Genomic DNA, 27,845 nt, shown 5'->3' with positions numbered 1-27,845 from the left:
GGGTGGGCAGCGTTAGTGACTTGGCTGTCACACGCAGGACCCCTGGCCCAGCCTGTCATCCCAGAATGCTTTGACAGCCTCATCCCAGACTGTCGCCATGCCTTCCGATCTGAGTCCTGGACACCCCCTCTTGGGACACTCTGAACTGAGGACTGACTGGGGAGGCAGAATGGCTTCCACCAAATGACAAAACAATATTTCCTAGATGCTGATATGAACTCTCTTAGCTTCACCTTATTACGGCTGGTGCCCTGTGGTTACTCTCTACTGTCAAAACGAAAGCAAAGCCCTCCTGTGCGCTTCCTGCAGAACTGAACTGGTTGCTGGCTGTCACTGCTAGTCCCAACCTGGTCCTGCTGGTGGGGCCACCTCGCCCTCTCCTGGTCTCTTACCCACCCTCCTTGGACCTGAGCCGGGGAGGCCTCCGCCAGGGGCACTTGCTCAGAACTCAGGTACAGCTCCCCCTTCTCTGTACGTAGCAAGCAGAGGGAGCAGTGTCCCTGAACAATGGGGGGAAGTGACGCTGGGGGAAAGCAGGCACTCGCCTGTCACACACCAGTAACATGATGGAGCAGGGGAGGGGGCCCTAGAGAGGGCGGGGAGCAGGGAGACTTCTGCCTTGGGACACGGGGCTTCATGGGAGCAGGGCCTGTGAGGATGGCGCAGACTGGGACCCAGTGGGACCAGAGGAGGACATTTCTAGGGGAGAGAACAGGGGCAGGAGCTGGAGAGCAGGGAGGGCAGCAGACAGGTTTGACTACTGAAGGGAAGTAGTCAGGGTGGGGCAGGGGGACAGAAGCAGAAGTTGAGAGCTTGCATAAGAGACTGCCTGCAGGGCCAGGGCAAAGGTGGATCTCCACAGTCAGGGCTGCAATGAAAAGTGGGGTGTTGGGTTGTATGACTCAGACACATCTGCTCACTGAAACGCCATTTACTAACTCTCAGGTGTCTCTTTCTCAGCCCCAAGTCCAGGCTCTTGAAGGCCAGTGTGGCCCTTCGGAGCCTGTCAGAACCCCATCAGTGGGAAGCATCTCCCCTGGCCTCTCTCCTCTCCAGCCCTGGTGATCACGAGTTTTGATTGAGACAGACCGTGAAGAATTCTACCACTTCCTCGCAACTGTTGCTGAAAGCAGAATCCTCACTCTGGAGAGGAGATGGGGACCAGAAAGATGGGGGGTGGGGGGCAGAGGCTACTTTGCACATCAACGGGATCACTCAAGGTGCCAGAGTCCCTGGTTTCCAACCAGACTCACAGAGTGGACACCAGTGCCTTCCGCAGCCAAAGGGCTCCCACAGCAGCTGGGAGACACCATCACTGAGGGTGGACAAGCCTGCCCCAGGCCATTTCCATCAGCCTCCCCAAGGGACTTACACGGCAGGTGGTCACCTGGCTCCAGGCGTCTCATCTGTAAATGAAGCACTGACCTTAGCTGTCAATCTGCTGTCTAATCTGAAGGCCTCTGCTGGCTCTGCAGTTGTGCTGAAAGGGTCTGACAGCAGAGCTGCCCTGGGAATCTCCCAAAGCCCTGTCGGGAGGGCCCAGTTCAGTAGGTGTGGGCGAGGCCCAGCCAGAGGATGGGTGAAAGGGCCCAGGTGAATCTGATCTGTGGTGAGTGGGCACCGATGCTGACGAAGCCAGGGAGTGTGCGGGGAGTGAGGCTGCAGCACCGCACCAGCTCAGGGCTGCCCTCAGGCAAGGCTGCTGTCACCCGTTAAAGGACGAGAACCGGCTGACAACTGCTGGAGAGCTTCCACGGTCCTGGGTGAGGGGCGTGCCCACGGCATCCTGGGGATCCCTATTCTTCACCAGTTCAGTCCTCTTCCAGGGACCTCTGTGAGGACACCTCGGGCATGTCTGGCAAAACCAGAGCCCAAAACCTTTCTCCATTCCAGCTGTTCACTTGGTGGAATCAGTCAGGGAAGCTCAGCCTTGCCCCTTCTTCTGGAGGCACCTGCGGCTCTCTGCTTAATGCTCCCTAGTATCTCTGAGGGTCCTTGGATTGGCCCCCTGAATCCCTGGGTACAGTCCCTGCCGGAACACTTGGGCCCCTGCTGTCCTTCACACATGCAGGTTCAGAGGCCAATTCCCTTGGTACCTGCTGACAGTGAGACAAGCAAGGTGAGTTTCTTTCTCCTCTCCCTCCAGCCTGCTCCAGCATGGCCATTATATGTGGACTGCAGTTCAGAGACCCCCAAGCCCACTCCCTCAATTGCATACGCAATGAAGGGAGGGCCTCACCAGAAGCCACCCAGCAGGGTGGAGCTGGAACAGTTCCCACCCTGAGACCCTGAGAGGCCAGCTCCGCCCTGGGGCAGAGCTGGGAAGGAAGCAGGTCCACGGAAGATGACTCATGGGGAAAAAAATAAAAACCAATAAAGGAAGAGGTCACTAGCAGTTTGGAGCCTCTGACCAGGACAGGAGAAATGGAATGACACCCCCATGACGCAAGAACTTCACTTACAGCCCAACAGACCAAAGTCAGACTTACGGAAGGATGCCAGAAGTCAGCAAGATGGATGGAAGGCTCTTTACAGATCCCCTAGTCCACCATTTTACAGATGGCAACACTGAGGCCCAGAGTGGCTCAGTCACGTGAAGGCAAGGCTCAGGCAAGGAGAAGTCAGGGTCTCTTTGCCTCAGCATTGAGGAGGTCATCCAAGGCTGGCCTGGAGAGTGGTGGGGGACAGACCACCAGCTCCAGGGCCATACCCGTCACCCTCATCCCAGTCAGGACTCCGGCAGCATCTCCCTGGAGAAACTGGACCTCATCTCCTCAAAGAGCCAGAGTCACCTCCAGGGCCCATCCTGCCTTCTGCCCCCTGGGCCAGGCTGGGCCAGGCCCGGGCCATGGGCATTCCACAGCGGCCCTCTCAGCACTGCGGTGGGTCCAGGAGAAGCCGAGCTACCATGGCTCCCTGGAGCTCCAGCGGCTGGGCAGGCGATGCAGCCTCATGTCCTCCTTCTGGATGTGCTCGTAGCAGGACTGGCAGGAGAGAGGCAAGGCTGGAGCCAGCTGGCCTGCCAGCCCCCAGCTGCATGCAGAAGCTTTAGGGCCTAACGCGGGTGTACCCGCTCCCAGGTCTGGACCACTGTGTCTCCAACTCAGCCCTCAGCCACAGGCTGCAGGGAAAGGGGTCCTTCCCTCTCCTCCTGTGCTCAGGGACGCAGCCTGGAACACACTCAGCCCTGGGGAGCCGAGGGCCGGGATGTGCTATGCCCGCTTTCCCCCACCCAGCCCCTTTTAACGAGGGCTGGAGCAGGGGCTCTGTGAGGACCCCTCCCACAGAGACACACACTAGCTGTGAATTTGAGCACATCCCCGTGATGATGTCTGGGGCAAAAGGGGTCTGCCCCAGAGGCCAGGGCATTCCTGCCTGGGCCAACCGCTTCCATCCCTCACCTCCAGAGCTGTGAGCAGGAAGTCATACAGGCCTCCTGTGTGGAGAGGGTCCATCATGTCACGGATCAGGTGGATCTCGGCTCCCAGGTGCTGGATTCTGGAGCACCACCGCCGCCACCACGAGAGGGAAAAGGGGACCCATCAGGACAGGCGCCCAGCAGCTGGGAAGGAGCCCTGGTCTGGGTGGCTAGACACCTGGGCTGTGGTCCCCACTGTGAGTGGTACCCATGGGACTCTGGGTGGGCCTTTCTGGGCCTCAGCTTCCCCATCTGTCCCAAGAAAGGCTGTGCCCATAGACCGCAGTGTTCAAAGGCTTTGCAGTATGCCTTGGTTGGGGGCAGGCAGGGTGGGAAGGGAAGCTCCTGGGCCCACCCCCAGCTGGGGCTCACTGGGCACGAGACACCACATAGATGAGCAGCGGCAGCAGGTCGTCCATGGGTAGCTTGTGCTCCCGGCCCAGCACCCGCGACACGGTGGCCTCAATTTCCCCGTATGTCCTCTCCAGCACCTCCAGCTTCTCCCGGGGGTCCACCGTGGTGCTGCAGCAGGGTAACTGGCTCAAGATCAAGGCCCTCGGGTTCAGTCCCAAACGGGGTCCCCACAGTCCTGCCTCCCACGCCCCTCCCCAGGCTGCGGACTCACATCATCTTCTGCAGACACTCCGTGGCCGACAGGAAGCACTTGTCTCTGACCAGGGAGTATCTCTGTGTGGTCGGGGGAGGGGGTTAGATGAGGCCTCCCCTTCCCAGGGTTGGGGCTGGTCCTTGCTCACCACCCACCCCTTCCTCATCACTGGCTTCAACACAGCTCTGCCCAGAGGGCTGAGCAACCCAGGGCAAGTCACAGCTCCACTGTAAGCGTCAGTTTACTTGACTGTAAAGTGGGGTAAACGGTCTCCAGGAGGTGGGAGGATCAAGGTGGACAGAGAAGAATCGTAACAGCCAGTGGTCACTGGGTGCTGCCCAGTTCTAAGTGCCTTGGTCAACAGCTGTTGAATCCCAGGGCTTGTTGAAACACAAATTCCAAGTTCCCTCCCTGAGTTTCTGACTCAGTAGGTTTGGCGTGGGTCCAAGAACTGGCCTTTCTAACTAGTTCCCAGCAACGGTGATGCTGCCAATCCAGCAAGCACACTGAAAACCAGTGCCTCCTCTGTTCCAGCCTGCTCCCCTCCTCCCACAACAATCTCATGAGGGAGTACTAGTACTGCAGCAGTAGGTACTTCCACAGATGGGGAAACTGAGGGGCAGAGATCAAGTACCCGCCCATGGCCATACAGCCAGTAAAAGGGGTGGAGCCTGCGCTTGAGGCTGGTCACTGTGGCTGCACACTCACCCACATGGAAAACCAGAACAGTGCAGAAAGCCTGCCGTCTTCTCCCTCACCCGCCTCTGCGGCCTGAGACCATGACTACGAAGAGCTGCTCGGAAACCTGTGCAAACCCAGGGCCCAGCTGAGGCTCAGGGGCCCCTCTCCTGGGCAGGTAACCGGCCCACCCTCTCACCTGATTGGTCGTCAGTGTGAGGTCCTTGAGGGGCCACAGGTGCCTGAAATAAGACGGGAGATGGGAGGCTTTGCCCTCTCAGAGGGCGAATTCCCTGCATCCCCATGTCCATCAGGAGGGCTGAGCACGGGAAAGCAGCTGGGGATGCACAAAGGCATCTGGGAGGAATTGTGTAGAGCCAGGCTATAGGACTTCCCTGGTGGCTCAGACGGTAAAGCGTCTGTCTACAATGCAGGAGACCCGGGTTCGATCCCTGGGTTAGAAAGATCCCCTGGAGAAGGAAATGGCAATCCACTCCAGCACTATTGCCTGGAAAATCCCATGGACAGAGGAGCCTGGTAGCCTACAGTCCATGGGGTCGCAAAGAATAGGACACGACTGAGCGACTTCACTTCACTTCACTTTACGTCAGGCTATAGCAGGCCAGGAGGGATTCCCTGAGAGGGCAGCCCTCCATGCAGCCCCAAAACACAGTGAGCAGAGAGAGGGACGGTGCTGCAGGCCAGGGGACCCTCCTGCACAAAGTCCCGGGGGGTCCATCCAGAGCGCTCAGTTGTGGAGACTGCTCCAGGGGCTCGGTAAGCTGGCACAGGCTGGTGAGAAGTAGGGATGCCATACAAGGGAAGCAGAGCCAATGAAGCAGGGAGGCCAGCATGGAGGAGGTGGCACTGAGGTGGCAGAGGAAAAACCCCTGGGAAGCTGTTGACAACCAGATCTCTGGGCTGATGACTGGTCAGATGCAGGAAACATTCACCACAACAGAAAGGGGAACAAGGGTTTGGGGGGAAGGGGGGATAGGAAGCACCATTACCTTGAGAAAAGGGGGACCAGGTGTGGGAGGCAGGAGTGCATTCGTACCCTCAACACTCAGATCGAAGGGGCATGGAGGATAAAGGATGTTCTGATTACTGAGGGTAGAAGGGAGGCCCTGACCTGCTTCCAGAATAGTCCTCGGTTTCCCCCTTGAGGATCATCCCTCTCCCACTCTCAGTCCAAGAGCTGGGAGCAGGTGATATTACCCCAGCCCCAGCAGCAGATACTGAGGTAAGCCTGGCCAATCTGGGCCACAGCCGGCATTCAGGGGCACATTCAAGAACCTAGCCATGCCAGGGAGGAACTTTAGAGGCTCTGCTAGAGCTGTTGGGAAGGAGACTCCAACTCCTTGTGGGGACTGAGCTGGGAGAGTATAAACCTCAAGTGACTGGTGCTGTTTGTCACCACACGGGGAAACCAGAGGCACACCAACAGAGAGAGAGAGGGGTTGCTTCCTTTCTCATGTAGCTGAACACCTAGATCCAGTCATACCTGAATCTAGCCGTACTGGCCACACCCTAGAACTTCATGGGTACATAAGCCAATTAACCTCTTCCCTTTTTCTCTGAAGACTACTGGAGTTGAGTTTGCATCCTCTTCTACATAAGAACTCTGGCCACGGTGGCATGGTGGGGAGGCTTACTTCTGCACGTCCAGGAACTCGAGCAGCCTGGTGTCAGGGAAGAGGCTCAGGTGGACGATGCCCTGGCTGTAGAGGCTGTCCTCTCTCTCATGAAGCAGCAGGTAGAGGGTGAAGAGCTCTGAGTAGAAGCTGGGCAGAATGAGGGGGAGCACCAAGCCGTGCACCCGCAGGTCCCTGAGTGAGAGCCACCAGGACGGCTCAGGGTCAGCAGGGCGCATGTGGGGGTCTACTTGGGCTGCCCCCAAGAGCCCATAGAAATCCGCATTCCACCTCAGCGTGCCTGCCTCCAGCCTCCCCCATCCCTGAGAAAACCCTTCCCAGCCCCGTTCTCAGTCATCTCACAGTCAACGGACATCTGTGACCACCTCATGCTCTCATTCAGCTTTGAGAACCAACATGGCAAGCGAGGTTGGGTTTTGATCCGCACTTGACTGAAAGCAAAACCCGGCCCTGATAGACGAGTGACCTGCAGCAAAGCTGTCAGCAGTCATTCCAAGCTAGTCCAGTTCGGCCTCCTAGCTTTCTGTGCTTGCTAGGACTCAGGGGGAAGTTCTCCCTAAAGTCTAACCCTGTTTCCCCTGCTTCCTGCAATGCAGTAACAGAAATCCCCCTCTGATCAGGATCCCTGGGCCTGGGATCTGAAGGCAAGTTGTGAGGTTTGGTCTCGGGGGCAATGGGCTGAGAGATTTAACGACCCACTTAATTCCTGCTCTGTGTGACCTCAGGCTCAGCCTCTGCTGGGCCTCAGTTTCCCCATCTGTGCACAGGAAGAAGGAGGTGCCTGAGGAAGCTGCTCACCACCCAGGCACCCAAGAGATGAGGCTGGGATAATGTTCAGAACAAAGGTGCATTTGATGCACTGTGACAGTGTCCCTTTCCAGGCTGCTCAAGGAACAGAGGTCACAGATCTTTATGATTCCTGAATGGTCAATGAACAGCGTGTGGTCAATAGCATGAATGCCCAACATTTCCTCAGAAACACCTCTTTTCCCAGGAGCAAGGTACAAGGATCCCCTGGACTGGAGCCTGGCTGCACCAGGGGAGAAGACCCCACAGACTTCCTGGGGGCAGTCACCTTGTCTCTGCATCTTCATCCTCCTCTGGGGCCTGGCCCTTGCGCTGTAAGGCAACCTGCAGCAGACCCCTGTGAACCAAAGAGAGGGGCGGTGTGGCTGCCATCTCCCACAGAACGAGTCACCCAAGCCCAGGCAGGTGGGTTCTGCTCCCAGAACCATGAAGCTTGAGGCCTGCAGAACCCAGCTGCCCGAACCTCAGCAGTGAGGGGGATGGGAGTACAGGATGTCCACGTGAGTGCCCTGGAGCCCCAGACAGAACGAACCACAGCATTGAAGGTTTCAGTTTATAATGTTTGATGGGGTCACAGCCCAGCCAGGACAGGACAGAAGATGGAGTGTGAGTCCAGGTCAGGATCAGCCTGCAGTGGGGTTAGAGCCAGCCCCGAGCCTGGCTGGGGCCTGGACTCTGGCTGCAATCAGGCCTTGTTATCACCTCGCCACCATCCAACCCATATGCTCACCAGCGGCACACTAAACAACCCATCCTCTGTTTCTCTCTCATTCCAGACCCAAGGCAGAGGCACCATTCTCACCCAGGGCAGCAGGCAGAGCTGAGGCCTAGAAAGGGCAGAGCCTGTCCCCAGGTGCCACCGGGCTCACCTGTAGGCAGCCCAGAGCTCCTGGGCGTGCTGCTTCACCTCCTCCTGCGCCAGCCCCTGCAGATGCTTGTTGGCCCCGATACCTGCGTATGTGGCCTGGAAGGTCAACATCAGCATCCGGAGCAGCTTCCCCAGGGGATGCAGAGAGTTGCTCAGAGCCTGGGCAGGTGCGACGGCCACAAAGAGATGCTCAGCACCAGGGCAAGACCCCACTTCTCAGACAGGAGCACCGCGACCTCTCAGCAAGGCCTGTCCCCTGCGGTCAGCACCCTCCCCTGTGGCCTCACCTTCCTGAGGCACTGCTGCAGGGCCTCGGGCTCCCGGTGCTGCACCAGCTCCTCCAGGAGGTCCTCCATCCTGCCTGCCTGGTCCTCAGGGCAGGTCCTGGGGCACCACACACAACGTCTCACCCATGCCCGGGCCTGCCCCCTCCAGAAAGCCTTCTTGCCCCTCCCCCACCCACTCAGAGCCCACTGCCCCCAGCCCTGGGTCTGGACACCCCGTGGGTATACACACCCCACACGCCTGGGCCTCACCTCTCACAGCACAGGTACTCCTGCGACTTGCGCAGCTCCCTTGAGCTCTGCACGTGGAAGCCCAGCAGGGCCTCCCGCAGGTCCCCAGGGCAGCCGGCACGAACAAAGTCCCAGAAGGGGCCGTAGACACCCTGCCAGCGGCTCTCCACGGGGAAGACGCCCTGACCCAGCTGCCTGCGATGGAGGTGGTGGGAAACGTGGACAGGGAGGGAGCCATGTAGAACCCTGTCCAGCCCTTGGAAAGGGGGGGATATCCAGCCTGGCCAGAGTTAGGGCCCCAATAGGGTGAATGGACTGGGGTATGCAGAGGGGTCTGACCTCCAAGACTCCAGGAGGAGAAACAGGAGGCAGAGAAGGGTCAGAGAGAATCTACTCCATGGTAGAGAAAAGAGACAGGGGCACACAGAGCCCTGGAAAGGAAACAGAAAGATCTGGAGAGCTGGAGGCCAAGTCCAGAGACTGGGGTCTTGGCCTAAGAGAGGTGAGGGCCCAAAGCCCAGGGTTCCCCGACTCTCCCTCCTCCTACACCTGGTTCCTTCCTGAGGTTGATCCTGTCTCAGTTGTTAGGCCCAAGTGTCTGGCTGTGTGCATGTCTGATGAGCACTGCCCTCCCCTCTCACACTGACAGGTATCCCTATACCTGCACCTGACCCGGGCTCATGCCCCTAGGATTTGCCATCCACTTCTAGCTCCTGCTATCAGATAAAAAGATGTGTCAGGTAAATCAACTTCTGAAATGCTGACTGGCACCATTAGAACCACCAACCACATCTCAACAGACATTACAAGAGTCACCACTTTAACACCTGCCTTTCCAAGGAAGAACTCTGTCCCGATAAGGAAGAAGTCTATCCACTTCTCAAATACCCCATGATAAGGAGTGTGAATCCACTTCCAAGTTTCCCTTTTCACCCTGGCTGCCAGGGAACTCAGAGTCAGGCTAATGCTCAATTATAGTGCCTATCTGCACCTCCTTTTCTTTTAAGCTCAACTCATACTTTAGTTGTCTATTTTATTCTCATTTGCTTGACTACCTTGTACCTTCCTAGAAAAAAAGCAGAGTCTAAGCAAAGGCTATACATAGCATTTTTCTTCAGTTCTGTGGCATGTGGAGTTATCACCACATAGCCCTTGATTCCCAAGTCTCTGATAAGGGTTGTGTGACCTGAGCTTTCTGCACTCTCCAAAGAGCTAAGAGGAGGTACAGAAAAGCCCTTCTAACGAGACCTGTCTTTGGGGTAGAAACATAGGCACCCACAAGCACAACCCCCAGAAAGGCTCCAGAATGCACAGGCCAGACAGTCAGGCTCTCACCTCTTGCAGGTACTGCTTGGATCTGGAGGGAGGGCAGCTGTGTCCAGCACACCCTGGGTATGCAGTCCTCTCCCTGACACGCTGCCGAAAGAGCCCTCCAGGGTGAAGCCATTGGGGAAGGTGACCTTGCCCTGGGAGCCGGGAAAGGAATGCAGGTATGTCTGTCCATCTGTCTGTCCAGCTGCCCTTCCACCCAATCATAACAGGCCTCATGGCAGTCATTCTGGGTTACAAAGGCTGGAAACAGACAGGTGGCCTTCCCACCATCCATTCAATCTGCCCCACCCCAAGGGGCTCATAATCCTTCACCCCTGTAGGAGCTCTGACCGAGAGCCGGGCTCTACCGGCTCTACCGGTAGACAAGAGCTCTACCTCGAGAGACAAGGGGCTTGTCTCTGAGGTAGAAGATGGCAAGGGAGTCAGAGTAGGGACTCAGAGGTCAGAGTAGGGGGACCACCACAGAGGCTGGGAGCGGGGAATAAATCCAGAAGTAGGCAGTGGCCTTAGGGAGGGCGTGAGGTATTACTGGCCCCAAGACGGGGCAATTCCTTACTGCATGGGACTGTCCCATTCACGGCATTCTTGGTCTCTATCCATTAGATGCCACAGTACCCTCCAGTCATTACAAAGAGAAAACAGCCCCCACATGTCCAAAGGCTCCAGGAGGGATACAACTGCCTTCTCCTGGGTCAGCTCGGGCAGAAACTTCCTGAAGGACAATGCCTTCAGGGGACCCCACTCAAGGTGGTGGTAGAGGGGGTAGATCCCTAACTCTGGAGCCAGCAGGGGAAACACCAGACCACCAGACCCTCTGCACCCAAGGCAAGCCTGCCTATGCCCTCTTGACTCATATCCGATCAAACTGCACCTTTGTAGCAGAGAAAGGTCGCTGCACATGCCCCCTAGATATGTGGAGATGGGAGAGGCCCCCCTACCATCTCCACCCACCCTGTCTTGGGTCTAAGCAGGGAGATTATAGATTCTGGCCAAGGTCACTGCGCAGAGTGGAGTAGGGTCTCAGTGGCTCTCACCTTCCCCACGAGGGTCAGGTCCCTGGTAAAAGTGCCCTCGTATAAGGAGTCATCATCAGAGAGAAGGATCCCTGGGCCCTAGAGAAGGAGTGGGGAGGGTAGGAGCAGTGGGTTAGAAGGGCCAGAAGGCTGGGGATAGGGAGAGGAGAAGGGTCTTAAGCCCTGGCACACCTCCTAGGACTGTGCCCAGGTGGGATGCCAGCCCTTGGACTGCACAAACCCCATGCACCTCAATCCTGGGTTACTCTGACTGACACCCCCAGACCTGGCTTCTCCCCTCCAGCAGCCTCTCTCAGGAACTTTTCTGGGGGACCCTTCCTTTCCACCTACAGCTCAGGAAGTGCTGGGCTTTTCCTGAACCATCTCCACTTTCCTGTCACTGATGCCAGGGGCAGTGGAGTTCATCAGGCTCCCTTGCGGCTCTGGCTGCCAGGAAGCTTCAGAGCCAAATGGGATACAATTTGTGTTCTTATTTTTAAATCTATTTTATGTGCCTATTCTTATCTTTTCTTCCTCCTTCAACTCCTTCCAGAACAAAGTGTAGCTAAACAAACAAGCCACAATATCAGTAACAGCCATCAGGCCAAGCCATACTATGTGCCAACCACCTGGCAGGGTGTAGGTGAGACAGAAGATGGGGGTTGATATGCCCATGCTCAGGATATCTGGGCTTGAGACTCATTTCTGTCACTCAACAGAATGTGACACTAGGCAGGTTCTCTGACCTCTCTGAGCCTCACATTTGTCACTTGTACACTAGGGATGATGACACAAACCCCAGGGCTACTGGGCGGATCCCACGAGACCACGCTGGGAGGCCTAGCCCAGAGCTAGGCACCAGGGTTTCCCTGGCGGCTCAGATGGTAAAGAATCTGCCTGCAACGCAGGAAACCTGGGTTCAATTCCTGGGTCAGGAAGATGCCCTGGAGAAGGGAATGGCAACCCACTCCAGCATTCTTGCCCGGAGAATTCCAGACAAGACAGGAGCCTGGCGGGCTACAGTCAATGGGGTCACAAAAGAGTCAGACATGACTGAGTGACTAACACTCTCACTTTCTTTTTCTTCAGGCACCCAGTTAGTGGTCTATAAATGTGGGCAGAGGAGGCTGCTGGCATTCTCATTACCATTCACTTCATTATTGCTATTCCAGTGAGTCATTATAATACGCGGATAACCTGAGCTGCTGAAGGGAAAACTGAGGCTGGGAGGGGCAGAGACTCGGCCAAGGCCAGGGTAGGCAGGTGGCAGAACTGGATTCTGGCCCAGGGTTGGGCTCACTCTAGCATATCAGAACCCTGATTCCTGCCCCAGTTCAGCTCTGGGGCCCCAGAGCAGGGACAGGGTGGCTCAGGACACATGTGGGTCACCGTACTCACCACCATCTTGTCTGCCTGGAAGGTGCCCTGGTAGCAGACACCCGCCTGGGTAACCATGACCCCTGGGCCATGGCGCTGGTCAGTCTGCCACATGCCAATATAGCGCTCACCCCTGGAGGGTGGGGGCGGGGAGAGAAGATGGCCGGAGTTGGATCAGAATTGTTCCCATGCACCTTCTGTGTGCTCTGCTGGCGTGGGGCCAGGGGTTGGGGGGCAAGGGGCAGATAAAGAGCCAGGACATGAATTCACTCAAGTCAAACATGGGGAGGTGAGATTAGGACCGACAAGAGGAACAGAGGGTGGAGGAGAAAGGAAGCCTGCCTGGGGGAGGGCATCCTGGCAGGCTTCTTGGGAGAGGTGGCGGGAAGGGCAGAGGCAGGGAGCGCCACTGCGACACACGCACAGCCATGGGGGTGGCAGCGCACGTCAGATATGCAGGGACGCTCTGCGGTCTAGAGGGCTTCCCTGGAGGCTCCGCTGGCAAAGAATCCACCTGCTGATGCTCGATCCCAGGGTCAGGAAGATCCCCTGGAGAAGGGGACGGCTACCCACTCCAGTATTCTGGCCTGGAGAATTCTATGGACTGTACAGTCCATGGGGTCGCAGAGTCGGACACAACTGAGCGACTTTCACTTCGCTTCACTTCAGTGGTCTAGAAGGCTGGGGGGTACACAGGTGTCATGGCACGGATGAGTTCAGAGGAGCAGGCAAGGCCTCGGATGCCAGGCCAAGGACACTGGGCTTTGTCTCAGCCCAGAGAATCTGGAAGGGCTGTGACCCTTTGATGGGGCCAGATCTTGAGGGGCACAAACTCCTCTCTGACAGAGCGAAGGGCTGGGGGGGGGGCTGCGCATCTGCAGTCAAGGTCAGGGTCCCTCAACCTGAGCCTCAGCAGGGCGTGAAGCAGAAGTGAGGGGCTTCAGAAAGACTCTGGGAGACAGACAGAATGGACCCACTGAAGACAGGGAACCCACGCCTAGAGGCATTTGGTCTGTGAGGGTCCTGTCTCCCCTCAGTCCTGCTGGGGCGGTTGCAGAGCGCTCACCTGTCGCTGTCCTCCTCGACACCGTAGCCACTCCGCTGGCCCCTCTCCCAGTGGCCCGTGTACCGCAGGGGCCGAGGGGCCTGTGGGGCACTCTCGAGGACCCCAAATCCATGGCGCAGGCCCTCCTGGAAGTAGCCTTTGTACACCTCGCTGGTGCTGTACCTGAAGAGGGTCATCAGTGGCTGGCCCTGCCTCCCAGAGGACGTGCCCAGCCCACAAGGCTGCCCCCCGTCAGATAAGGGTCACTTACTCACAGATGCCATAGCCGCACATGCTGCCTTCCCGCCAGTGGCACTTGTAACAGTCAAACTTATCCTCAGAGGCCTGGGGCACCAGGCGGATGCCAAAGCTGCCAGTGTGGGTGGGCAGGGAAGGAGGTCAGCACTGGGGCCACGGCCCTGCCCCAAACACCTGTCACACCCACTCCGTGCCCAGGAGTGTCCCTGCTTCCGAGGGGCCTTCGCAGACAATGAGAAGAATCTTACAGGTGATCAGGTCCCTCTTCTTCCTAAGGGCCCCTCAGGATACCCCACCTCCACCCCACCCCCATGCACCCTGAGAGGGCCTTCTGGACCTAGACCACTCCCTCCATGACCTGCCCTCTCCTCAGAGCCTAGTTTCCCCTTTAGGACAATGAGTGGAGCTGGACCAGATGGCCTCCAAGTTTCTGCTGGAGGTTTGGGAATTTAGGGTGGCGCCAGGCCGGTGACAGTGATGGGGGTGGGAACCCCTGCCATGCAGCCCGGTGTCAGCCCCAGCCTTACCCATGCTCCAGGCCCTGGCAGAAATCCCCCACGTGATTCCGCCCATCTGGCCACTTCAGGGTTCCCCTGGAACAGTCGAAGTCCACAGTCATCAGGTCCATGGGTGTCAGGCCCACCAGACCATCCTTCAGCATACACAAGTTCCCCAGTCGGCCTCCACCGTACACTCTCTCAGAAGCCTCGATTGCCCTTGGACTGGACTCTCTGCTCCCACTGGGCCTCTTCCCTGAGTTCTACGACCCTGCACGGGCTCTCAGCCCTTCCCTACTCCTGGCACAGCTGCCCCTGCAGCCTCACGGAGGGCATTCTACACCAGCAGGGAAAGTTCTGGAAGCATCCAGGTTGCCTTGTTCCCTTGACCAACAGGAAGCTCAGAGCTAACCTTCGAGTTCAAGCCAAGCACTAAGAGTCAGTGGGGTTTCTACCATCCTCATCTCCTCTTCTGACACGGCATTGTTTTTCTGTGTTTTTGTTCATAGGCTTCCTGAAGCCCTTTCTGGAAGTAGGCAGGGTATCAGAAATGAGTGGAATGCTTGCCAGCGAAAACTTGGTGAGTCCCTTCTGCTTTCTGGGCCTTGGTTTCATCAGCTGTGGCAAAAATTAGGGCCACATTCTTCAAAAGCCTATCTGCCTATAGAGTCATATAGATCTGCAGTTGAGGCCAGGCTCCGCCTAGAACCTACCCTGAGGCCTGGAGAAAGTCATGGTTTCTGCATCTACAAAGGGCATGCTAACACTCCCTCAGGCCATTCTTGTAAGGGCCACCAGAAAATGCTACACAGACACCAGTTACCCGCCTTGAGAACAGAACAGTAACTGCGGGCCCTGCAGTCGGGTCTCCTGATGCCTGTCCCGAGCTCTCCAGCCTCACCGACATCAAGACTATTTGGCACAAACCTACTATGGACCAGTGCTGTCCAAGAGAACTTAAGAATTGACAGAACTGACCAGAGAGGGTAACAGCCTCTGGTTCATGCCCTGAGGCAATAAGGTCCATCTGGGTCCTATGCGCCCCCCAGACTCCCAGGAGGACCCCTGCCTTGCTTGGCCCAGAGCCTCGGTCACTCACTTGCCATGGGGCCTGCCCCAGTACCACTCGCCCTCATAGGTGGCCTGGAAGAAGCGGCCCTCTGCACGGAAGGTGTATGCTCCACAGCGGCAGGTGGGGGGTTCAGAAGGCTCCAGGCCCGCTCCCAGCACAGGGAAGTCCTTCTTCCCACGCAAGGCCTGGCACACAGCCTGGGTGACCTTCCATTGCCAGACCACCTGGGGGAGGACAGGGAAAACACAGGACAGGTCACTGCTGCTGGAGGCAGCCCCTCTAGGAAGCCTCCTGGGGTGGCTCCAGGTACCACCCCCCATACCCCATTCTGTCACCTGGGGGAACCTCCAACAGTTCCACACTGCTCCCTAGGGCCTCATCCAGACGTGAGATACTTACTTGCAGTTTGGGGCCTGCCCAGAGAGGCCAAACAACACCATCAAGTGGGCCTCATCCCTGGCTTCACAGAGAAAAATACCTGCTCTCTATGGCAGTCTTAGGCCTGCGTCCAGGCAGACGCCTGATTCACTCTGGCCATGGCTCCAGAGACTTGACATTCCCAAGGAGCCTCCAGGGCAGTATACTTATGCCCTCCCCTACCCTCCTGTCGCCTTCCTTTACTCCCCCAATCCTAGTCCCCAAGTTCACAGTCCACCCACACTCACCAGGCCCTGCGGGTCCTTGGAACAAAAGGAGAACTCTTCCTCGGGTGTGAGGAGGTGAAACGCGCACCTAGACAGATGGAGGTGATGAGTAGGCCCCAGTTTCATTCAGAAGGGAGCTGGGGTCAGGTCCAAGTCAGAGCCCTGGGGTGGGCAGATTTCATGGGGTAGAGGGAGGGAAGGCCTGACCTGTCACTGGAGAGGGGCGCTCACCTGTCCTGCCCAGGTTCCACCCACACCAGCTTCAGATCAAAGGTGTGGATGTTGTGGCCCTGAAAGAAGATGGGGCATAGGTGGGCAAGATGCTCACCTATTCTCTGGTTTGGCCTTGCTCCCAAGCACCAGCTCAGCACGCCCCGGGTGTCCCCAGGTTGCTTGGTTCAGCATGCCCAGCGCTGAGTCCCCCACCAAGCCTGCCTGTTCCCATCTCCAGGGCAGCCCCTCCACCTCCCTTCCCACCCAAGACGCAGGATCAGTCTCCCACAACCCTCCACATCCTGCTCCATCAGGGCCGCCAGAGTGGTCTTCTGGAAATGCCGCTTGGACCTTAGGAGCTCCTGCTAGAAACCTCCCTGAAATCCCTCCTGCTGAGCCTGACACCTAAGGCCACACAGAACAGCCCCAGGTCACGTGCCCCCCTTTCTCCACTTGCCACAAACTCTCCTCAGCCCGAACCTTCGCTGCGCTGCTGCTTCTACCTGGAATGTCATCCCTGCTCTGAGAGCCAGACCAAACCTCCCTTCCTCTGGACCATCTTGTGTAGTAACCTCTCCCGCCAAGCAATAGCCACAGGACGAAGTGGCCCCAGGCCCAGGCCTGAAGGGGAGGAGGAGCGTGCCAGACATGGGCAAGGACAAGAGAGGGTCCGACATAGACAAACAGACGTGCCCAGGTCCAGAGGTGAGAAAGGGCTTGGTGCCTTTTAGTGAGCATCTTGTCACTGTACCTGGAGCACAGAGGGGGAAGTCAGGGGTGGAGGAAAACAAACTGCATCGAAACCCCCAAACCAGGCTTCAGGAGACAGGTTTGGATAGGCAAGTAGCACCCTTTCCACGTCGCAGCCCCCTCATCTCCCCCAGCCACTTGTCTCTTTCCTCCTTTTCTCAACCACTCCCAAGACCTCTGGCCTGCCCCAGCCCACCTGCAGCAGGACGAGGGCATCATCAAAGAGCAGCACGCGCTCTGCCCGCAGTGGGGTGACTGTCACGGGGACGTCCTGGCTGTCTTGCAAGAGTCGGCGAGCAGGGGTGCAGAGCACATCCTGGCGAGGTGAGGAGGGAACTGCAAAGCTCAGGGACCCCCATCCTTGACACTGCACCAGTCACTCCACTGCCCGCCTCTGCCCCAGGCACCTCCACCCACACTCTGAGCATCTCCTGGAGGCCCCCAGGTCAGTGATGGGCACTGGGGCTCTGAGCTGGTGGGGCTTCATTCCTGGCTACTCCCGGCAAGACGTCACAACCTCTCTTGAAGCCCCGCTTTGTCCTCCTCCACCCCATCCCAGGCCATGGCCACAGCCAAGCCCCCATCAACTCTCACCCAGGGTTCTACAATTCCTGCCTCTCTCTGGCAATTCGTATCCCCTTCATTTGTCCTCCTAATTCTCTGCTCTGAGCCCCAAGCCTGTCATGCCTCGTCAGAGCACAGGGGATTTTCCCCCAGTAGGGGCAGTATAGGCAGTGGCTCGAGGGTGCAATCATTCAGTGACATCCCAGAAGAGAGGGTCGGTTCTGTGACCACTCTTCCAGAGCCAGCAGCTCACATCCCAGCCTAAGAGGTGCTCAACAAATGCGTGAAGATGGCTGGACAGAGAAACGTCACAGACACTTGCTTTAGCCACTGCCCCGTTTGGGTGGGGAAAATGAAGCATGGAGAATGCAACAGGCAGCTCGAGCCACCCAGGGGGCCCCCGCTGGATTGGGGGGGGGGTCTTCTCAGAGCGCCCTTCAGGTGTGGAACTCACCCTCAGCCGGCTACTCAGCGTGGGCCAGAGGGCCTGCGTGGCCATGGCCTCGTCCAGCTCCTGCCTCATGAAGGACTGCAAGTCCCCAAAGAGGCCGGCAGCATGTATCACCAGCTCCCGGGTGGGGTGACACTGTAGGGGGACAGGGCCACCAGGGCGGGGGCTCATCAGAACCTTCCCCCACTCGGGGATGACTGCCCCAGCCCTGCCCTGGCCCAGCGGGTCAGGAGTTTGTTCTTTTCTCCCTGCTGGCTCTTCCTCCGAGGAGAGGTCAGCAGGAGGATGCATCCGGGGGATTCAGGACCATCTAATGATGCCGCAGCTGGGCCTGGGCCACGTGTCCTCACACCCAGCACATGAGTCTACATCTGCTCTCTGGGTCTCTGCTGGCTCTGCCGGGGCAGGTCCATGTAACTCAGATACCCCAGGGCAAGGACATGGGCCTTCAATCCCCCAGAACAAGATGATGTCCCCAAGGCAGGCCAGGTCCTTTTCAAACAAGGGGTTCCTGAGTAAGGCAGGTTCCCTGAGCCAGAGGCCCATTTCTCCCGTCCATCAGCTTCCTCACAGAAGCAGGTGGTAAGCATCAATACCGCCCTGGCCCCCTGCCCCTGGCACCCCTGCTACCTACCTCCCCGATGGTGTCCCCGAGGCTCAGCAGGAGGAGCACGTACTGCTGCACGTGATGGGCAAGTGGCTGGCGGAGGGCCTGGAGCAGGGCCGTGCCCACCGAGCCCTCGGAGCTCACGCCCAACAGGACTTGCCGCAGCGCCTTCCGCTGGCCCCGCCAGTACTCACTGAGTGGAGGGAGGGCCAGCGCCCCATCACTCTCCCCTCCTCTGTTCCCGCACCCACCACCATTGCCTCCTTGCCCTGGCTAATCCCTCAGATCCCCAAAGCTCTCTCATGAGAACAGTGGCTGAGGTTTGGGAGCAGCATCTCAGAGACTGAAGGGATCACTGATTATAGCAGCCCTCCCTGAGTAGGAATTAGGAATGCTCCCCTGCCCCAGGGTCACTCCCACTAGTTGATGTCTCTGGCTTCTGCTCACAGCCTCCCAAGGCTTCCCTGCCCCTCTGCCGGGGTGTGGATCAGCGTGGGGTTGCCAGAGCCAGGAGTGCTCAGGATGAGTCCCAGGCTGTCACACTCACTGCTCTGGGGTCCTGGCTTCCCCACGCCCTCCCTCCCAGACACGCCCCCCTCAGAGGCCCTCCGCAACGCCGTGTGCTTACCTCCTCCTCTTCGCTGTCTTCTGAAAGGCCTGCACTGCCACGCAGCATGTGTAGGACTCGATGTACCTGTAGGCAGCACCAGGGATACCCTGCAGGCCCCACCCTCAGCTCCAGACCCAAGGGCCTGCCCTTCTGGGGTTCCTAGATCCTACCCGCTGAGTGGCTACAGCCCTGAGGGCTTGGCTCTGGGCACTGCTGATCTTGAGTCCTCAGTGACTCAACTGGACAATTCTAACTCAGAGTCTTTCTTCCCTGGGAGGTCACCAGGCTCAGATCTGGGGTGTCTGAGCCTGCCCCCAGGCTAACACCCAACCCCAGGGCTGAGTGCAAACCTTTGCCGAAGCCCTGAGCCAGGTGAGCCCCAGTGCCAGCCCCCAGCCCACCGGGGCTGTCTTACTCCAGGTGGACCTGCAGGACACGGTCCGCGCTCTGCAGCAGCAGCAGGGACTCCAGGCCGACGGCTTCAGGGTGGCGCAGCCTCTCCCGCAGTGAGTGCAGGCTTTCCTCCGTCATGTCCCACAGCTGCTGGGAGCTCCTGTGCAGCTGCTGCAGGAGCTGCAGGCACTCTCGGACCCAGGGGTCTGAGGCCTCTGGAGCTGGGGCAGGAGCACAAGCACCACATGAGGTGAAACAGGGCTGCTACACCGTCCAGGGAGCACACACAGGCCCTGGCTGGTCACCCGAGGGGCAGCAGCCCCACGAGCCCTGGAGGTCCTTGGGACAGGACTGGAAGCCCACGTGCCCCCTGGAGCTCAGCAAGGGACAGGCAGGCTGCAGTAGTGGGGGGCACCCTTGTAGATTAAGCAGGGGCACATGTCCACCTCCTCGCTACATAGGGGCAGCAGCTTCTACTGCTGCTGCTGCTAAGTCGCTTCAGTCGTGTCCGACTCTGTGCGACCCCATAGACGGCAGCCCACCAGGCTCCCCCATCCCTGGGGTTCTCCAGGCAAGAACACTGGAGTGGGTTGCCATTTCCTTCTCCAATGCATGAAAGTGGAAAGTGAAAAGTGAAAGTGAAGTCGCTCAGTCGTGTCCGACTCTTAGCGACCGCATGGACTGCAGCCTACCAGGCTCCTCCGTCCATGGGATTTTCCAGGCAAGAGTACTGGAGTGGGGTGCCATTGCCTTCTCCACATAGGGGAGAAGGCAATGACCTATGGCCTATGACCTGATGACCTATGGCCACCAAGTACACACATTCCCCAAGCTTCAGAACATCCTCAGGTCCAGAATGTGCAGTGGTCCCCTGCCATTTATAGACACGCCGATAAAGCTCCTGAGATGAAGACACCTGCCTAAGGTCACTTCACAGACTGGGCATCCTGCCTTCCAGTCACGGCCTGGGTGAGAGCAAGATGAGAATTTGGGCAGAGAATCCAGACCTGTGCCCTGGGAGAGATGGGATTTCGTTTCCATGCACAGCAGACCTAGGTTAGAATGGGGTTCAGAGCCTAGCTCCCCGGGGTCCCTTTGAGAAGGAAGCAACTAACAGTTGAGCGTGAGAACCCTGTACTCATCGAAAGCCACCCACTTCAAATCCCACCGCTCCCATCTGCAGTTGAGAAAGCTGTAGCTCAGAAGATCCAACCAGGGAGGACTCCTGTCCCTAGGAGGATGGTTCCTGTGGCCCCCACCTTTTTCACTGGAGAGCCTCAACTCACCAGCCTCAAGAAGGGGCTGGAGGACAAGGCTGTTGATGCGGGCAAGGGTTGCTGAGAAAACCTCCTCCAGCCGCAGCAGGGCCGCCTCCTCTGGGCTGCACATGGCCAGGGTGCCAGACTCAGGCCTGTGGACAGAGCACAGATTAGAGCAGCTGTGAGAGCACAGTCAGTGCTCCTCTCAGGCCAGATGCCCGAAAGCAAGGCCCATGACCACCCCGCCTCAGAACTGAGCAGGGAGCCCAGGTCACCCCAAAGGGGAGTTCTAAACAGACCAGTGACTCCTGCTTATGCTCTACTTGGACCCAGTTGAGGGGAGCCTGAAAGAGTAGTAGAGAGGGCTCAGAATTACCAAAAGAAACATCTTTTTTTACCCAAAAGGCAGATGTTCCTTAAGCCCTCTGGCTTGTTCATTCCCCTGCTCAAACACCCACCATGGCTCCCAAGGGCTCAGAGTAACATCTAGTAGTGATCTGACCTAGCCCCCTCTCCACAGAGTCTCTGGAAACAAGGATATTGTCAGAAGGACACAGATTTTTTCTCAAGGTCATGACTCAGGACCCCCTGTCTTGCCTTATAAACAAGAAGAGGTCTGGGGGATGTAGGGAACTGCCTGCTGGAGCATGAAGGATGAACAGGAAATAAAAGAGGCAGAGAGGACAAGGCATGCAGGTGAGGGAACCATGAGCGCAAAGGCTCGATAGCATGAAGACGCAGGCTCAGCAGGGGGCCCACCAAGAGCTGCCTAAGTGGCTGACAGAGGAGCCATGGAGGGGCTCAGAGTAGGGGAGTGGTGATATTCAACGTCAGACTTGGGGACACAGACTTGGTGACAGCTACAGACAAGAAGATGCCAAGCAGTGAGAGGGTGAGGTCAGTGTGGGCAGGAGCCAGCCCCTCCAGGCTCCCCACCTGGCTGATCCTGCAGGACGGGTCCTACTCCACATGTGGGGGCTTTGGGGATGAGCAGGTCTTTGTACCTCCTGCTCTGGAGAGAGGGACCCACCAAGGCAGGATCACCTGAGAAAGGAGCCTCCTGACTGGAGAGAGAGGAAGCAAAGGGCCTAGGTTCAAACCCACCGCCATAGCCAGGCTGCAGCCTCCAATCAGACACTGCCCTCTCCTACCAGACCTGGCAAACGAGATCATCTGCCCAGATTTCATGACTATACATCTTAGGATTGAAAATTAAATACTCTTTTAACCCCAGACTCTCAGACTCAGCCTCTCTCCAACTCTCTGACACTCTGAGTTGGTTGACCCGGGTGGAACTAGAGACATAATTTGAGGCAATGCTGGCAGACCCAAAAGACCAAACGGGAAAGGGTCTGGGTCTCATCACCTCCACCCCCCACCCAGCCCCAAAGACACTGAAGGGTATTCCAGGCCCCTGGCAGAGCCTATGATTCCCAGGGAATTGGCTCTGGGGCAACAAAGTGAGGCAAGTGTCTCAGAACTCTGGCCACGGGCCCAGGCATTCCTGCCCCACCTTTCCTGCTGTTGTTGTTTCAGGAGGGTGAGGCCTTGGGAGGGAGAGGCAGGAAGGAGAAATGACTGGACACCCAGCTGCAGCCTTCTTCTCTTTCTGCTGGCCCTGCAGCAGCCCCAGCCTGCTTTGGAGGACTAGGGGAAGGTTGCTCCAAATCAACTCAGACAGACCAAGCGACCCCAGCCTAGCAGTCAGAGGTGCAGCAAGTGTCGCCTGGGCCCATCTGACTCTCACCCACATCTCCAGAAACTGGTGGAACGGAAAGACCCTTTGGAAGGTGACCTTTCCAACCTTAGCTGGCAGTCTGTCAGGGTCAGAGCTGGCAGGTGAGGACACTGGCTAAAAGTGAAGGGAGGAAGGTGGGGTTAAGATAGGAGGAACCAACTAGAGACCAGATCAGGGTGAGCTGGGGACCTGCAGCAAGTAACCCACTGTTGGGAGGCCTTGAACACCAGATCTCAGATACTATTTGGGGCCCACCCCAGCCAACGCCACATTTGAGATGCTCCTCTCCCCCTCGGTTTCCTCCCCTTGCCACATGGGGCTGGCAGTTGCTACCCAGCCCTGGACGCATGGCTCACACCTCAGCAACTCCCACAGGCCCCCTTCTGACCTCTGCCCAGTCTTGGCCATTTCCCAGCTTATCCAGAGCCTTGCTCATCTCTGGGCCTCAATCACCTTCTCTATGAAATGGAGAAGACTAAATTATAGCTTTTTATTCTGACTAAATCACAGCTTTGTTAGTCTTCCCTAGAAAGGATAAAGGAGCTTCCCTGGTGGCTCAGACAGTAAAGAATCCGCCTGCAATGCAGGAGACCCAGGTTCAGTCCCTTGGTCGGGAAGATCCCCCGGAGAAGTGAATGGCAACCCACCCCAGTATTCTTCCCTGGAGAATTCCATGAACAGAGGAGCCTGGCAGGATACAGTCCATGGAGTTGCAAAGAATCAGACATGACCGTGTGACCAACACTTTCAGAAAGGATAAACTGATGGGAGGGAGCTCCTCTGAGTATGGGGAGCTGTTTCTCAGCTTCCCTTACCTCTCAGTGCAGCCTGGGGCCCCTGGAGCTGAGTATTACAGACCCAGACTGGCAACACTATTCTGGGACCCTTCCAGATCTGTGGCCCTAGAAGGATCTCCTACCTTTGAGTCACACTGCCCAAAGGAAAGGCCAGAGGCTAAGCATTGTTGGTGAGGTGGTGGGTGGGGAAAAAACTGCATTTGGGGCTAAGGATCTGGTCTGGTAGTCCTGAGAGCCTCTGCTCCCAGGCTAGGAAGCTCCCAGGCTTCATCCCAGGGGCAACGAAATGTGAGGGCAGGACCCAGGCCAGGTATGAGTGTGCCTAAGTGTGTACGAGGAAGGAGAAAGAGGTGCTGAACCTAACACTACAGGGACCCAGCAGGAGTCTCCTCCCTCAAACAGCAGTCGCATCACCAGGCTACGGCTCGCTGGTTAAGGGCATGGCCTTCTTACCCTCTCACTCCATCCAGTTCTAAGGTTCCTCAGGAGTCTGCACAGGAGGTACATATGGGGAAACTGAGGCCCAGGAAGGAATGGGAGGGTCCAAAGACACTAACTATAGAGCACATACACGGCTCAGACCCAGGCCTCCAGCTCCCAGTCCCATGAAGCTCACTTGAGCTAGGCGGTTCAGAAAGGCTGGGCGACTCACCTCAGGGCACACAGCAAATACCTAGGCTCCCGAGGCGGCTTTCATGGTCACCGTGGGGCAGGGTGAGGGCAGACTGGCTAGTCTTGGCATGCCCAGGTGAGTCAGGTGCTGGTCCTTGCAGCTATCTAACCAGCAGCCAGACCTGCTAGCTCACTCTCTGGCTCACTTGTGCACGCTCTCGCTCTCTCTCTCTCTCTCTCTCTCCCTCGCATTCTTGGCCTCTGCCCACGCTGGGTCCCTTTCTCCCCTATCTTCTCCAAGGCCTGGCCCCTCAGGCCCCTTGGCCACACCCTGTCTATGATTTCTTGGTCAGCAAGGAAGTGCTGCCTGCTGCGGAGGCTTTTTCCTGGGCTGCCTTGGAACCCCCTTGATTATCCAGCGGTAGACAGAGAGAGAAGGGAGGAGCTGCCGAGGGAGGGGGCGCTGAGCTGTCACAGCTGACAGGTCCCAGTCTCCACCTGGGCCTCACCCCCACACCCTTCCTCTGGGCCTCAGTGGCTCCAGGCACCTTGTCCTAGACCCCACCCCTCACCTCCCGATCTCCCTGGTGGCATTTTTTCACAGCCTTCCTTCCTCTCCCTGGCCAGGCACACGCAGTCACTGGAATTTCCCAAACATGGGCTCTTGTTCCAGTCACCAGGCGTTTGCCCATGCCATTCTCCCTGTGGCAACACTAGACTGCGTCACCTCCTGGCGCCAAGTCCCTCAAGCTGGATGCTGCCCACGAGGTCGCCCCACAGCCCAGGCCAAGCCCCTGGGCACTGCCCTCTTGTCAGGCACGGGACCAGGGAGGCTGTCCCATGGTGACAGGGTGACCAAGGGGCAGGGAGGACGAAGCTGAACCCCGCTGGGAGGGAGGGGCCTTCGGACAAACTCTGACGGCCCGAGCGAGCGTGAGAGCTGCTGGGGACCGAGCAGTAGCGAAGGGGCGGCGCGCGGCGGCCCGAGGGGCCGCGGAGACGAAAGTCTCACCTGGAGCGAGGAGACGGGACAGCAAAAGGGCTCTGCCCCAGACGCGCGACCTCCACCCCGCCCTTACCTGTGAGGCGCGGGAACCCACGCGGGGGAGCGCGCTGCGGTTGCTTGCTCGCGGACGCCCGCCCCCCGCCGGCCCCGCCCCCTCGCCGGCCCCGCCCACTCCTGCCCGCCCCCGCCCCCGAAGGCAACTCCGCCTCCCCTGCCTCCAACCGGCCTTGGGATGTTGCTGGTGGTCCAGGACAGGGATCCGCAGGGAGGAGGCGGGAAGTGGCGTCAGTCTGCCCCTCGCACGAGGCCTCTCCTGAGGTCTCAGTTTGACGTCCTCTAGGGTCTGGGACGCAGTCGGGGTGGGAGGAGGAGGAGAGAAGGTGGGAACTTGATTGCCCGCCCCAGCCAACACACACGCGCGCGCGTGCACACACACACACACGCTCAGGAGAGGCCAGCTACGCCTTAGGAAACATCCTAGAGGGGTCTTTCCCTGTTCCACGCATCTGCGTCCCGCCCCACTGCCCCGCCATTCTGACGCCCTAGGACCTAGGTGCACCGGATGGGTTCCTGAAACCTGTGGCCGAGAGGAGGGTAAACCGAGGCTGCTCCTGGTGGGCAGGATGTCCTTGGCCAGCCTCCACTCGTGTCTGAATGACCTTGGGGAAGTCTCCTGCCCCCACTCCCGACTCTTAACATAGCCCGGTAGACCGTGAAGTCAGCCAGCGGTTGTCTGCGCGCCAGGGCCTGAGACCTTGGGAAAGGCAGCCAGAAGCCTTGTCCTAGAGGACCTCCTGGGAGGGGGAGGACCCACGGTTCAAGCCTGTAACAAAGTAGCCCGCTGTCTTCCTCTGGGTCCTCCAATCACTTCCTGCGGCATGAGGATTCTAGGGGATAACCGTGTTACTGACAAAACTGAGGTCAAGAGGCCCCCCTCCAGAGACAGGAAGTGGAAATGAAGAAAGGATGCCGGCTAGTCTTCCCTCACTCACTCCCCACTCATTGGATAACATCACAGGCATTCCCAAGCCCAGGTTTACTGTCTCATAAATGGGGCAAGATCTGCCCAGCCTTCCTTCCAGGCTCGCGGGTAATTTGAAGTGCCCTGGTAGTGCCCCAAAGACAGCTTCCACTGGGTCCACCTGCTCTTTGCCGCCTGCAGTACAGCCCAAGGCGCTTACCCAATCCCATCACAGATGTGCACATACCCACCTGAACTTCTCCCCCTCTACACGCACGATTCCACAGTACATTCACTTGTGTCCCATTGACCCATCTGCTATTGAATCCACTGGCAGGGCTTCTGTGTTGCACAACTTGGGTGGCAGCTCTGTCCATGGGAACATGTGTGCAGACTCATACACTGCTCCACGGAACACACACTGAGACTCAGACCCATGCACGCAGAGAGGTCAGTGTAGAGTACTTGCGTACTCCCATGTACTCGAGTGCCCCTGGACACAAGTAAATGCTGATGAACACACAGATCTCACCCAGGCCCAGCTCAGCCCCAGAGCTATTTTGGGCCAGGCCCAAGGCCAACAAGGTCAGAGGCTGCCAGCTCCCAACAGGCCCCAGCCACTGTGTCACAGGCCTCAGCCACCCAGCCCCCACACCAGCCTAGGCTGAGTCCAAGACGCACTGGATCTCAGCCTGGCTCTGTGACTAGAGGGATCCTCCCTTCCTACCTGCTGCTTCCCTGGAGCTGAACTTTGAACTCTGCGGTTTCAGACTCCAGAAGAGAATGTCTGCAGGGTCCCCTGACCACTGCCAAATGACTGCCCACAGCTTCCAACCCAGAGGCCCTAGAGGCTGGACTGGATCCCTACAGGAAACCCACAGGAGCTAAAAATAATACGCAAGGGACAAACAGGTTTCTGCAGGCCAGCATTCATGCCACCATGTATAGGGGGACACTATCTTTCAGGGGAGCCAAGCTGGAGAGCTTAGGGGTCCAGAGCTCTGTTTCCCCAGACCTGATGGGCCCAACTGGGAGTAGAGCATAGGAGTATGTGTGGCCCCTCAGAAGAAGTAGAAACGGTACTGAACAGTGAGCAGAGCTCACTGGATTACAAGCTGAAAACTGAGTTTGAGGCCCCAGTTCCTGAGTGACCTTAGGTAGGAGACAACCTCTCCCTGGACTTCAATTCTCACAAGTAAGCAGAGGAGAGGAGTGAAAAAGTGGCAAAGGCTTTAACTTTCAGGATGCTCCTCTCACCGTGGTGTTTAACATTGGAGAACTGGAAACACACAAGTATTCGAGAACAGGGAACGGACTGAATAAAGCACAGCTGAGGATTTTTGTTTGGTTTTGGGTTTTGTTTTTTCTGCCTGCACCACGGAGATTGAATGTGTGCATCCCGCAGTGGAAGCACAGAGACCACCAGGGAATTCCCTCGAGATGGGTTTTATACAGTGTAATTTCAGACTGCCTTTAACAACAACAGCCATATGATAATGACTTGCATTTACTGAAGGTCTGTAATGTGCGGTTGCCACGATTCTGCAGTTATACCCATTTTACAGATGAAGGGTTGAAGCTTAGAGATTCGCTAACCCACTGAAGGCTCCCAGCTGTCAATAGGAACATGACCCAGAAGTCTGACCCAGAAGTCTTCATTTCAAGCTTTAATAACTTCAGAAGTTATAACATATAAAGCTCAAACTTATAAAAAACAATTTGAAACTTTCATCACTTATATCTTCTTTAAGCTGATTTCATCGTGAACTTTGGATAACTAATTTTTGGTCATGTTTTGTCATCTTCAGAGGCAGGAAAGGAACTTTAAGTAAACTTTCAAATGGAGTCTCTTGTAAGTTTATAGCTTTATACTTCTGAGGTTATTAAAGCTTAAAACTACACTAACCCTTCAGGTCCACATTGTTATTTTAAGTCCGTTTGACTCGAAACCTGCATGACAGTACTGACACTGTGTTTAGGGAAGGTGGGGATCTAAAATGTTGTACTGGGAACAACCTCTGGGAAAAAAGGTATATTGATAAATGGCATACAGTGAGATTTCAGCTGTATTCAACAGCCTGAGGAGAGGTAGAGCCCA

The 27,845-nt window shown here is 57.4% G+C and overlaps 1 protein-coding gene across 5 annotated transcripts; it reads right to left on the bottom strand.

Moving 5' to 3' along the window:
• On the bottom strand, positions 917-24,929 carry ALS2CL (ALS2 C-terminal like). 5 transcript variants are annotated; one of them, XR_001920008.1, is made up of 27 exons: positions 24,860-24,928; positions 21,570-21,697; positions 20,661-20,785; positions 19,397-19,595; positions 19,000-19,065; positions 18,399-18,564; positions 17,768-17,899; positions 16,946-17,065; positions 16,018-16,076; positions 15,808-15,874; positions 15,170-15,366; positions 14,101-14,166; positions 13,587-13,685; positions 13,337-13,498; positions 12,292-12,403; positions 10,915-10,992; positions 9,884-10,014; positions 8,570-8,743; positions 8,321-8,417; positions 8,035-8,192; positions 7,434-7,502; positions 6,359-6,532; positions 4,903-4,945; positions 4,044-4,105; positions 3,791-3,954; positions 3,402-3,498; positions 917-2,984 (listed from the first exon to the last, which is right to left on the bottom strand). XR_001920008.1 is itself a non-coding variant. In XM_018067204.1 (27 exons), the coding sequence occupies exons 2-27, from the start codon at positions 21,602-21,604 to the stop codon at positions 2,904-2,906; spliced, it is 2,919 nt and encodes a 972-aa protein (XP_017922693.1). In that variant the 5' UTR covers positions 21,605-21,697; positions 24,860-24,928; the 3' UTR covers positions 917-2,903. The 5 variants fall into 5 exon arrangements, 4 of the variants coding, with proteins under 4 accessions (XP_017922693.1, XP_017922694.1, XP_017922695.1 ...); XM_018067204.1 differs by having other exon boundaries at positions 3,791-3,940; XM_018067205.1 differs by lacking the exon at positions 21,570-21,697 and having other exon boundaries at positions 3,791-3,940; positions 24,860-24,929.

This window comes from Capra hircus, chromosome 22 (genome assembly GCF_001704415.2).
Source record: "Capra hircus breed San Clemente chromosome 22, ASM170441v1, whole genome shotgun sequence".
NCBI classification, from domain to species: Eukaryota; Metazoa; Chordata; class Mammalia; order Artiodactyla; family Bovidae; genus Capra; species Capra hircus.
This window is presented reverse-complemented; position numbering and strand designations above follow the sequence as displayed.